General features: G+C 44.9%; 1 protein-coding gene across 1 annotated transcript in view; it reads right to left on the bottom strand.

Annotated features, from left to right (window-relative positions):
- Positions 1 to 5,013: 5,013 nt before the first annotated feature.
- Positions 5,014 to 12,785, bottom strand: part of LOC311134323 (myocardin-like) — a gene marked incomplete at both ends in the record, with an annotated part of 36,284 nt that continues 28,512 nt past the window's right edge. Inside the window, 11 exon segments of the mRNA XM_084167967.1 lie at positions 5,014 to 5,636; positions 5,932 to 5,989; positions 8,209 to 8,229; positions 8,231 to 8,335; positions 8,673 to 8,813; positions 8,938 to 9,438; positions 10,048 to 10,566; positions 10,780 to 10,936; positions 11,084 to 11,361; positions 11,487 to 11,588; positions 12,319 to 12,533. Coding sequence (XP_084024093.1) covers positions 5,014 to 5,636; positions 5,932 to 5,989; positions 8,209 to 8,229; positions 8,231 to 8,335; positions 8,673 to 8,813; positions 8,938 to 9,438; positions 10,048 to 10,566; positions 10,780 to 10,936; positions 11,084 to 11,361; positions 11,487 to 11,588; positions 12,319 to 12,533 — 2,720 coding nt within the window.

The raw sequence follows: 12,785 nt of genomic DNA, 5'->3' as shown, positions 1-12,785 counted from the left end.
GGAGTGGCTTTTCACTGACCTTTTTCTCAGAGCACTAAATGTCCTGAAGCTTCTGTTGTTTTATTTTCTATTTTTTAAATCCGCTCACTGTACATCATTCAAAACTGTAGGCTACATCGAAAACAACGCTGTCTAACTCAAGAAGATCTAAATGCATATCCCCCCAATGAAACTGACTTGAGGTCAAACGGTTGGTATGCAGATGCTGCATGGACGTTGCACCGGTAAAACTTAAAGGGTTATCGTTCACGATTGACAGTGAGGAATGTGAAGAGAAGGAGACCACAAAAAGGTGTGTGTAAAGTAGCAGTAAACAAACAGAACGTGATCCGAACATGAGCAGAAGCTTCGGAACCTTTAGTGCTCTGAAAAAAGGTCAGTGAAAAGTCGGTTTCCGCAACCATGGCCTTAACATTATACCCATAGTTATGTTTACATATTCTAACATCTCAATTTGTATCCTTACAAGAACAGTCCCATTTGTTTAGCTATAGGCCACATCGTACATGTATTGCAGATGGTTAGTTATTTTTGATATATTTACAGTTTTCATGAATACATCTCTGTGTAATGTTTTTCATTCCTGATTCATAATCGTTTTACAGATCCTACCCCAAACCTCTGCAGCGTAATGGTGGCTTTAGAACCAAGTTTATAAAAAGGTTACACGTACTTTATGTAACATATTGAACACTGATTATTCTGTGCTAGATTCACAGAATAGTCAAAACTCTGTTTTACATTTTGGTATTCCCAAGTGCTGGTAAGAATGGATATTTACTCTGCATATGCAGTATTTTTATATCACATTGGTCTCCATGGAAAACTGGTAACACTGTTTTTAGAAAATATATTTTGGGAAGAACAGTGCAAGATCAAAACGGTGGCATATGAGTTTTCATGTTAATCAAGAATCTCATTTTATCATAAAGGAATGTCAAATATAAATATACTATATCAATGTATAAATAAAAAAATGCAAAAAAAATAAATAACTAAGAAGTGAGTCTCTCTAAAATATAAATGGGTGAATTTTCCAAAAGGTCAAATACAAAACAATAAATAATGGAGAGAAAAAAATATATAGAGATGAAATTTAGACAGATTTTCTTGCCATACTTCTGACTATGATGGATCCTTGTGCTAAAAATGTGATATGATTTATCAAAGCTGTGTGATAAAGGTGGTGAACCATGCACTGTGCAGTACCATAGCGTTCCACATTCATGTTGCCTTGAATGATTGTGGATGCTTTGTGTGGCCAGAGTAACGGCTACATTGTTTGGTGTGATGGGATATGGACAGGAAATGCTCCATTTGAAATGCCAAGAGCTTTCCTGTTGTGAAGTGTTTAAGGCACACTAAGTGAAATATTGCTGTCTCTTCCTACAATCCATGCATTTCTGCATCTGAAGACACTTTTATCGAAACTGAGACAAAGGGGTTTTCACGCTGAAGGTACATATTTAGTCTTCATATTATTACAGTGAGTTAAAAAAGTATTTGATCCCCTGCTGATTTTGTACGTTTGCCCACTGACAAAGACATCATCAGTCTATAATTTTAATGGTAGGTTTATTTGAACAGTGAGAGACAGAATAACAACAAAAAAAATCCAGAAAAGCGCATGTCATAAATGTTATAAATTGATTTGCATTTTAATGAGGGAAATAAGTATTTGACCCCCTCTCAATCAGAAAGATTTCTGGCTCCCAGGTGTCTTTTATATAGGTAACGAGCTGAGACTAGGAGCACACTCTTAAAGGGAGTGCTCCTAATCTCAGTTTGTTACCTGTATAAAAGACACCTGTCCACAGAAGCAATCAATCAATCAGATTCCAAACTCTCCACCATGGCCAAGACCAAAGAGCTCTCCAAGGATGTCAGGGACAAGATTGTAGACCTACACAAGGCTGGAATGGACTACAAGACCATCGCCAAGCAGCTTGGTGAGAAGGTGACAACAGTTGGTGCGATTATTCGCAAATGGAAGAAACACAAAATAACTGTCAATCTCCCTCGGCCTGGGGCTCCATGCAAGATCTCACCTCGTGGAGTTGCAATGATCATGAGAACGGTGAGGAATCAGCCCAGAACTACACAGGAGGATCTTGTCAATGATCTTAAGGCAGCTGCGACCATAGTCACCAAGAAAACAATTGGTAACACACTATGCCGTGAAGGACTGAAATCCTGCAGCGCCCGCAAGGTCCCCCTGCTCAAGAAAGCACATATACAGGCCCGTCTGAAGTTTTCCAATGAACATCTGAATGATTCAGAAGAGAACTGGGTGAAAGTGTTGTGGTCAGATGAGACCAAAATCGAGCTCTTTGCCATCAACTCAACTCGCCGTGTTTGGAGGAGGAGGAATGCTGCCTATGACCCCAAGAACACCATCCCCACTGTCAAACATGGAGGTTGAAACATTATGCTTTGGGGGTGTTTTTCTGCTAAGGGGACAGGACAACTTCACCGCATCGTCCCTTTGATGCGGTGAAGTTGTCCTGTCCCCTTAGCAGAAAAACACCCCCAAAGCATAATGTTTCAACCTCTATGTTTGACAGTGGGGATGGTGTTACATTTACATTACATTTTAGTCATTTAGCAGACGCTCTTATCCAGAGCGACTTACAGGAGCAATTAGGGTTAAGTGCCTTGCTCAAGGGCACATTTACGTCATTTAGCAGACGCTCTTATCCAGAGCGACTCACAAATTGGTGCATTCACCCTATAGCCAGTGGGATAACCACTTTACAATTTTTTTTGGGGGGGGGGGGGGGGGTAGAAGGATTACTTTATCCTATCCCAGGTATTCCTTAAAGAGGTGGGGTTTCAAATGTAGATACTGGCAGAAGGATCCCAAAAAACATTTTACAAACAAAAACCCAAAAGTGTATTCAACCCACCATCTCACGTGTTCTTGGGGTCATAGGCAGCATTCCTCCACCTCCAAACACGGCGAGTTGAGTTGATGGCAAAGAGCTCGGCCATGTACCGTCAAATCTTGGGTGAGAACCTCCTTCCCTCAGCCAGGGCATTGAAAATGGGTCGTGGATGGGTATTCCAGCATGACAATGACCCAAAACACACGGCCAAGGCAACAAAGGAGTGGCTCAAGAAGAAGCACATTAAGGTCCTGGAGTGGCCTAGCCAGTCTCCAGACCTTAATCCCATAGAAAATCTGTGGAGGGAGCTGAAGGTTCGTGTTGCCAAACGTCAGCCTCGAAACCTTAATGACTTGGAGAAGATCTGAAAAGAGGAGTGGGACAAAATCCCTCCTGAGATGTGTGCAAACCTGGTGGCCAACTACAAGAAACTTCTGACCGCTGTGATTGCCAACAAGGGTTTTGCCACCAAGTACTAAGTCATGTTTTGCAGAGGGGTCAAATACTTATTTCCCTTATTAAAATGCAAATCAATTTATAACATTTTTGACATGCATTTTTCTGGATTCTTTTGTTGTTATTCTGTCTCTCACTGTTCAAATAAACCTACCATAAAAATTATAGACTGATCATGTCTTTGTCAGTGGGCAAACATACAAAATCAGCAGGGGATCAAATACTTTTTTCCCTCACTGTATATTGTGAATAAATACACTAGTTAAGTGTGAGAAGAAACCTATACCAACACTTGCATGGAATGGCAAACTTTGGCAAATTCTTTCCCTGCAAATACATTCTAGGCTTAAGCAAAGTGTGACAATCTTCTATGCTAGTCAAGGTGCAAAATGTGAGATTTTAAATATTTACATAGAAAATATCATCCGACATACTAAAATGACACATTTCATTCTGTGGCAGTTTCTAAAGTGTTCTCTCGCACACCACGGACAAATATGCAGACCTCAACTTGTCTCCGTCACCAACCATATCATATTTACAAATGTGGCATTCGATGTCATCCAAATCAGTTTGTAATCTCCTTTTGGTTTCCAGTAATAAAAATAAAGACTCACTGTTCACAAATAATACATTGATTGTCAAAATATGTATCTTCAAGTCTAGGTGTCATATTACTTGCATATATTCTATAGATTTCTTAAGGCAACGTTGGAATATTTTTTTTGGCCATAGCGTTCATTGAATGAACATTCATTCTTGACAGATCTATCCAGAGTCATACTGCTTTGATAGTTGTGCGCATCATTGTCCAAGAAGACAAAGATCATTTCAAACAGCACCTGGTGACTGGTTATTGTGTATCCCCCCAAAAAGTTTCATTGTTCGTGAACAACAAACTATATGGCCTTTCTGTGTGATTCTGTTGTTGTATAGCCCTTTGCAGGGCTGTGACCCTGCTTGTGGTTCTTTGGTAAGTTCTCTGATAAATTGTTGCACTTAAAATCCCATTGTACCCAGTGCAAATTTGCCGAGATTTATTCAGCTGGTCTTTGGTTGCTGGTCGGTGCTGTCGTTGGTCGGTATCTAGTCTCTAGCTATTTGTTTTGCTAACTGGGTCATAGTTGCTAGCTAGTCTCCTTCTGTGTCTTTTGGGGAGCTAGCTAGACACTATAGTCTCTTGTTGTGTTTTCTAGGTAGCCAGCTAGTAGCTAGACACTACAGTCTCTTGTTGTGTTTTCTAGGTAGCCAGCTAGTAGCTAGACACTACAGTCTCTTGTTGTGTTTTCTAGGTAGCCAGCTAGTAGCTAGACACTATAGTCTCTTGTTGTGTTTTCTAGGTAGCTAGCTCGTAGCTAGACACTACAGTCTCTTGTTGTGTTTTCTAGGTAGCCAGCTAGTAGCTAGATACTACAGTCTCTTGTTGTGTTTTCTAGGTAGCTAGCTAGTAGCCCACCGGTTAAGAGCGCAGGGCCAGTAACCGAAAGGTTGCTGGTTTGAATCCCTGAGCCGACTATGTGAAAAATCTGAGCAAGGCACCTTAACCCTAATTGCTCCTGTAAGTCACTCTGGAAAATAGTGTCTGCTAAATTAATAAAATGTAAAATGTTGTTCTTTTTGTAGGTTGCTAGCCAGATAGTGGCTAGCTGGTCCATAGCTAGTATCTGGTGTTTCACCAGTGCTCTAGATGAAGGTCCATGGCTGTATTCAGGTTGATGTCTGTAACATCCAGGAACTCTGTGTTAAAGATGCTTGACCCAGTGGGCGGGATAGAGCTGAACCCCGTAGCCAAGCTCGGGGGCGTCAGGTCCATCCATTCCATAGTCTCCCACGGTGACTCGCTAAACGTCATGCCGACCGTCCCCTGCACTTCGGCCATAGACGTCACTTTGGCGTTGATGGAGTGGATGGGAGATAGAGGTGTTGGGGTTTCCATCAGGCCCCTGTTGGAGAGCAGTTTGTCCTGGTGGGGGTGTTGGTTCGGGTGGTGCTGGTTCGGGCTGGGGTAGCTCTCTAGTCCAATATCCCCCTCCTCTGATTCCTCTGCGGCCATCTTAAGAAGGGTGACCTCACCCCCTCGGCCTAGGGGGCTTCCCAGCAGGGTCTCCAGGTGGCTGTCTGCAATGTGATTGGCTGTGTGGTCATAATTGAGCTGGGAGGGGGACAGGTGCTCGTAGTGTCTCTGGTGGAACTTTGGGTCGGCGAGGCCGGTGGTTCCGGGGGACACTGTAATGTGAGGCACAACTTTGGTTACAGAGGACCTCTCCCTCTCTTCTCTGGCGTTAGCTGGCATCTCTTGAAGAGAAGAGGAGGGGGGGAGGGGGGGAGTCACAGCACAGAGTGTGATTTAATACCCATGTAAGAGGGAAATCTGGAGTTACTTAACTAAGGGGTGATGGATGGTATGTAGGCAGGCAAACTGAGTAGTACCTTGTGAAGGGGGACTAAATTGCTTGCAGCTACTAAGCCATTACTCATTCGTAACCATAGCAACAACATGCACTGACAGCTATATTCGCTATCCAATTTCTAAATCTAAACATTGTTTACATCACACATATTGAGACTGATTATGAGTCAGTTGACCCACCTCCACTCTCTATGAGCACATCCAGAAGCTCATCCATCTGCTGACTTCTGGTCAGTTGCTAAAAAAGGAATACAAATGTTATTAACAGACTTGTTACATTTGTGCTTTATCAATTCTTTATACCCGGTCAAAAGAAACAAAACAAAGAAACTGTCCCTGGTTTCGGGACCATGGTGGGGATTTTCAACACTATCAACGATAAAGTACCACGATTATGATTTGAATATTGATATAATATTGATATTATTGCTGTCTGATAGTATTGTTCTACAAGGCACTTGGGGCAACCACAACTCTAGATAACACAACCACAACTCTAGATAACACAACCACAACTCTAGATAACACAACCACAACTCTAGATAACACAACCACAACTCTAGATAACACAACCGCAACTCTAGATAACACAACCACAACTCTAGATAACACAACCACAACTCTAGATAACACAACCACAACTCTAGATAACACAACCACAACTCTACACAACACAACCACAACTCTAGATAACACAACCACAACTCTACACAACACAACCACAACTCTACACAACAGAACCACAACTCTAGATAACACAACCACAACTCTACACAACACAACCACAACTCTAGATAACACAACCACAACTCTACACAACACAACCACAACTCTACACAACACAACCACAACTCTACACAACACAACCACAACTCTACACAACACAACCACAACTCTAGATAACACAACCACAACTCTACACAACACAACCACAACTCTACATAACACAACCACGACTCTAGATAACACAACCACAACTCTAGACAACACAACCACAACTCTAGACAACACAACCACAACTCTAGACAACACAACCACAACTCTAGACAACACAACCACAACTCTAGATAACACAACCACAACTCTAGACAACACAACCACAACTCTACACAACACAACCACAACTCTAGACAACACAACCACAACTCTAGATAACACAACCACAACTCTAGATAACACAACCACAACTCTAGATAACACAACCACAACTCTAGACAACACAACCACAACTCTAGATAACACAACCACAACTCCAGACAACACAACCACAACTCTAGATAACACAACCACAACTCTAGACAACACAACCACAACTCTACACAACACAACCACAACTCTAGACAACACAACCACAACTCTAGACAACACAACCACAACTCTACACAACACAACCACAACTCTACATAACACAACCACGACTCTAGATAACACAACCACAACACAACCACAACTCTAGACAACACAACCACAACTCTAGACAACACAACCACAACTCTACACAACACAACCACAACTCTAGACAACACAACCACAACTATAGATAACACAACCACAACTCTAGATAACACAACCACAACTCTAGATAACACAACCTCAACTCTAGATAACACAACCACAACTCTAGATAACACAACCACAACTCTAGATAACACAACCACAACTCTAGATAACACAACCACAACTATAGATAACACAACCACAACTCTAGATAACACAACCACAACTCTAGATAACACAACCTCAACTCTAGATAACACAACCTCAACTCTAGATAACACAACCACAACTCTAGATAACACAACCACAAACTCTAGATAACACAACCACAACTCTAGATAACCACAACCACAACTCTAGACAACACAACCACAACTCTAGATAACACAACCACAACTCTACATAACACAACCACAACTCTACATAACACAACCACAACTCTACACACACAACCACAACTCTACACAACACAACCACAACTCTACATAACATATGAAAAAGATATACACTCACTAACTGTAAGTCGCTCTGGATAAGAGCGTCTGCTAAATGACTAAAATGTAAATAACACAACCACAAAGCAGGCAGCAGTCCAAACTTGGTCAAGGGTGCAAAGTGGTGCAATGGATGAAGCGATGGTTGGATTGAGAGAGAGAGAGAGAGAGAGAGAGAGAGAGAGAGAGAGAGAGAGAGAGAGAGAGAAGAGAGAGAGAGAGAGAGAGAGAGAGAGAGAGAGAGAGAGAAGAGAGAGGAGAGAGAGGAGAGGAGAGAGAGAGAGAGAGAGAGAGAGAGGAGAGAGAGAGAGAGAGAGAGAGAGAGAGAGAGAGAGATGAGAGAGAGAGAGAAGAGAGAGAGAGAGAGAGAGAGAGAGAGAGAGAACGCCACAGAGGTTACAACAACGAAACAAAAAGCATTGGCCAGCCATGATCAGGAGCAGAGTTTGTTTATCATTTAGTTTACCTGCTTGACTGCATCCTCCCTCATAGCAAGGGGGCTGTCTAGAGTCAGATGAATCTGAGCTACAGAAGGCGGGGGATGAGACCGTGCACTTTTGGCCAACATGCCGGGGATAGGGCAATATAGGTATCTATATGAAGAAGAAAAAAAAGGTCGAATAAAGTTGTATTACTGATTTGAAAATGAATCCTGATAAAAAAAACAAGATGCTTTAAAAAAGTTCCTGAGAAAATGTGATCGCTAGCTCATAGGATAAAATGGGAGAGATCAGCTGGAAACAGCTTCATCTTTCTCAAAAGATGGAGTTGTGAAGAGTATCATGAACCTCATGATGGAAGTTTTAGAGAGAAGCAACACATGAATGGAAGGCAGAAAATGTGTTAAGTGAACGTGACGGGTGATATGTGACACACAACCATGTTAATCCGTCACAGACCAAGACCTTCAAACAGAAGAATAGCTCTCACCTTCTGCTGCATATCTGGGTTCTTGGCTTTAAGGTTGACCCTGTGGTTCAGGCTGTTGTCGGCTGAATTGGGGAGCTGAAGGCTTCTCCGGTCAGACGGATAGGAGCAGTTTACAGCCTGACCTTCTTTCTTCTGCTGAATCTGTTAGGAGAGAATACATGACTGTCATGACCACTAAGAATAGAGTCACAACAGACACAATATAAAGGAAGTTTAGCCATTATGTATCGGAAGGCTCATAACTAACGTTCTGCCTAAGGCCTACCTGCATGTTGCGGGGCCTGGTGCTGGACTGGTTGTGGGGATGGCTACACCCGTCTCTGCCCAGCGGCGGTGACATCAGGTAGGGGTTGTTAGGGGAGGAAGGCTGGGGGCTGCTGGAGGTCTTGGCGATGGGTGAGTCTTCAGGAGAGCACTGGGGGCTGAGGAAGGCACACATGCCTGAGGGACTTCCAGAGGAGGGGGTCTGGTCCAGGCATCGTGGCCCACCAGGGCCTCCCATACTGGGCAGCGAGGCACCACAATGGCCCATCCCCTCCATGCAGCTTCCTGGAGGACTCTTTAGGTGCTTGGGGGAGGAGAAGGGGCAGCTGGAGGAAAGGGACATGGGCTCCTGCTTGACTGTCACCCCAAAGAAGTGCTTCCCCATCAGGGAGGGGGATTGCAGGAGGTGAAGGTGGTGGGGCTGGGACGGAGCCGGGACGCTCTCCTGTGTGGCGCCATGGCAACGCTTCCTCTTGTGCAGCTGCATCTTGAGCTCCTCCACCTGTTGAACAACAGACTGTTAACAGTAGGTCAGCTGTTGAACAACAGACTGTTAACAGTAGGTCAGCTGTTGAACAACATACTGTTAACAGTAGGTCAGCTGTTGAACAACAGACTGTTAACAGTAGGTCAGCTAGCTGTTGAACAACAGACTGTTAACATTAGGTCAGCTAGCTGTTGAACAACAGGCTGTTAACAGTAGGTCAGCTGTTGAACAACAGACTGTTAACAGTAGGTCAGCTGTTGAACAACAGACTGTTAACAGTAGGTCAGCTGTTGAACAACAGACTGTTAACAGTAGGTCAGCTGTTGAACAACAGACTGTTAACAGTAGGTCAGCTAGCTGTTGAACAACAGACTGTTAACAGTAGGTCAGCTGTTGAACAACAGACTGTTAACAGTAGGTCAGCTGTTGAACAACAGACTGTTAACAGTAGGTCAGCTGTTGAACAACAGACTGTTAACAGTAGGTCAGCTAGCTGTTGAACAACAGACTGTTAACAGTAGGTCAGCTGTTGAACAACAGACTGTTAACAGTAGGTCAGCTTAGCCTTGAATTGCCCTTTAGGGACAACATAGCTATATTGATTTGAACAGTGTGGTTCCCCACCTGTCTCTGTTCCTGGTGCAGCTTCCACGTCAGCTCCTCAATCACTTTCTGTTTTTCCACCAACATCTTATCCTTCTCCCGCTCCATCCCTCCACCCTCCCCTCCCTGCAGTCCTATCCCACTCAGACCCCCTCCCCCCAGGCCTTCCTCAGCGCTGAGCTGGCCCGGGGATGGCTGGACGCAAAACAGTGGAGAGGAGGACATGGGCATGCCGCTGAAGCTGTCTGTGAGCGAGCCGCTGAGGGAGAGGTCTGAGGATGTGGGGGAGATGGGTGGGGTGGAGGAAGTGCTGGGGTAGTGGCAGTACCCGCCCTGGGAGAGGGTGCTGGAGGGGGACTGGTAGGAGGACAGGGACCCCGTGGGGGTGACAGGGAAGGTGGCCGTGGAGATGTCATTGGAGCCTGAATGGGAGGGGCTTGGGGTGGGGTCCTTAAAGGGGCGGAGTCTCTCGATGAGGGCCATCTTGGTGCCTGAGACTGGCATGCCCCGGATACGCAGCTGCTGTCTGAGCTCTGACACCTGTTGGATGGAGGGAGAGAGAGAGAGAGAGAGAGGGAAAGTGAGAGAGAGAGAGAGGGAAAGTGAGAGAGAGAGAGAGAGAGAGAGAGAGAGAGAGAGAGAGAGAAAAACTGATGCTTGCATTTTGAAAATCTTATAGTTACAGTATGTGAGTTCTCTTTCCAACTCGTACTAAGGAATATTTCCCTCACTCTACGGAGAGACAGTACCTACCTTCAGGTCATCCAGGTTAGGTGGCAGAGGAGCGGGTTTGACTGGTGAGACGTTGGTTTGACCGGAGTATGTGGTCTTCAATGAAGACAAGGAGCTACCGTTGACCATGTTAGTAGGAACACTGGAGCTACACACTGTCAGCTGCTCACCGGATTGTCTACAGATAGGGGAACAGGAGATTTCTGGGAGATAAACACCACAAAAGACAACAATATTATGCTATATTTATAGAAATGGTGTAAATTGAAGGCCAGATCTGAGACATGGGGTTCGGGTTAGACCACTCCCTATCCGGGGTACTCACTTCTGGGCTTGGGCCGGCTGGTGCAGAGGCTGGTAGTTGAAGCTATGCTGGCGTTGCTGTGTGTGTTGGGCATGCTGGGAGTGTTTCTGCTGGCTGAGGATCTGCAGCTGCAGGAAGAGCTGTTGTTGCTGCAGGAGCCTGGTATAGGCTGAGTCCATGGGAGGGGGGGACTTCTCAGCCTTCTGGTCCGGAGGGATGTACTGGTGGTATTTCAGCTTCTTCACCTTGGGCTTCACGTCTTTGGGCTTTTTGTGGTGGTTCTTGTCTGGCGTCTTGGACTGTAGAATCAAATGGGAGAAATAGTGAGGACATACTATTAAATACAATACAAGTTGATGTTCTCTCATTGGATGCACCGTCTTGACTATAAAGAGGTCCATGCTATGACAGTGTCTGTTCCTACGTTGACTACGGCAGGGACCGGTGGGGTTGCAGACTGCCTATCGTTAGCCACAGACAAGCCATCTCCCTTGCTCTGATCAGACGGGTCTCTGCTCTGACACCTCTGGAACACAAACACAGACAGGGAGTCAGTAGAAAGACGTTAAATGTAGAAAATGTCAACTACATTCACTGGGTGGCCAATCTGAAAACAACAAGATGAATTCAAAGACAACCCCAAATAAATTAATTGATAATTGAAAAAATGAAAACAATAGTTGACATGTTGATATTTAAAAATAGGAACTGGGTACTAAGTCCAAGCTGATTTTCGGTAAACACTTAAAATCAGCAAACGGTTTATGGCAGAAGCTTCTAGTGACTGTTGGGAATGATGTCATCATCTCTGTCTACACAGTGAGAGCGAGGAGAGTGGTGTGGAATGCAGGGAGTCACAGATGATAAACCACAGGAAGCAGTAGCCAGCGCCACACTGTGTCTGTGTGAGACAGACTAACTGGCGTGGAGGAATGTGAAACGTGCCAAAGACCAGTCACACACGTTCCAACGGTCACTAGAGAATCCTGGGTAGGATGCTGTGATTCTCCCAACCACCACAGGAGGGCAGACTTAACCTAGCTCTCGGCTTGAAATGACTCACTACTACACATAACTGACTGGAGTATGCCTATGAAGGCATGGAGGAGAGTGTATCTTTGGTGCACCTATTGTTCATAGTGTGTGTGTACTCATGGAGGATAGTTTATGTTATGATACATTATCAAAGGGAGGAAGAGGAGGAGAGGGGTAGGAAGAAGAGGGAAAAGGAGGAGGAGGAGGAGGAGGAATATTACCTGTCTAGGGCCAGTGAGGGCTGGTGACGAGGAGGAGGACGGGGTGCTGCCCATGGCTTCAGAAAAGGGGCATGCGGACCCCTGGGACTCGTCACTGTGGGGTTGCTCTGGAGACAGACTGTCACTGTGGGGTTGCTCTGGAGACAGACTGTCCCTGCTGCTGTCCTCCTCAAACGCATACGAGTTCTCCTGCTTAGGAAACTTCCCATGATTTACTGGAGAGAGGGAGAGAGGAGAGAGAGACAGAAAGAATGGAGAGAGGGAGAGAGAAGAGAGAGAAGAGAGAGAGAAGGAGGAGAGAGGGAGGTGTTGATGAGAAGAGAGAGAAGAGAGAGAGGGGGGAGAGAGGGAGGGAGGGGGTGATGAAGAGAGAGAATAGAGAGAAGGGGGAGAGGGAGGAGAGAGGGAGGGGTGATGAGAAGAGAGAGAGAGGGGGAAAGAGGGAGGAGAGAGGGAGGGGGTGATGA

The sequence above is a fragment of the Coregonus lavaretus genome (genome assembly GCF_964263955.1).
Source record: "Coregonus lavaretus genome assembly, chromosome: 1".
NCBI lineage: Eukaryota > Metazoa > Chordata > Actinopteri > Salmoniformes > Salmonidae > Coregonus > Coregonus lavaretus.
The sequence above is the reverse complement of the archived record's forward strand: the minus strand, read 5'-3'. Positions and strand labels throughout refer to the sequence as shown.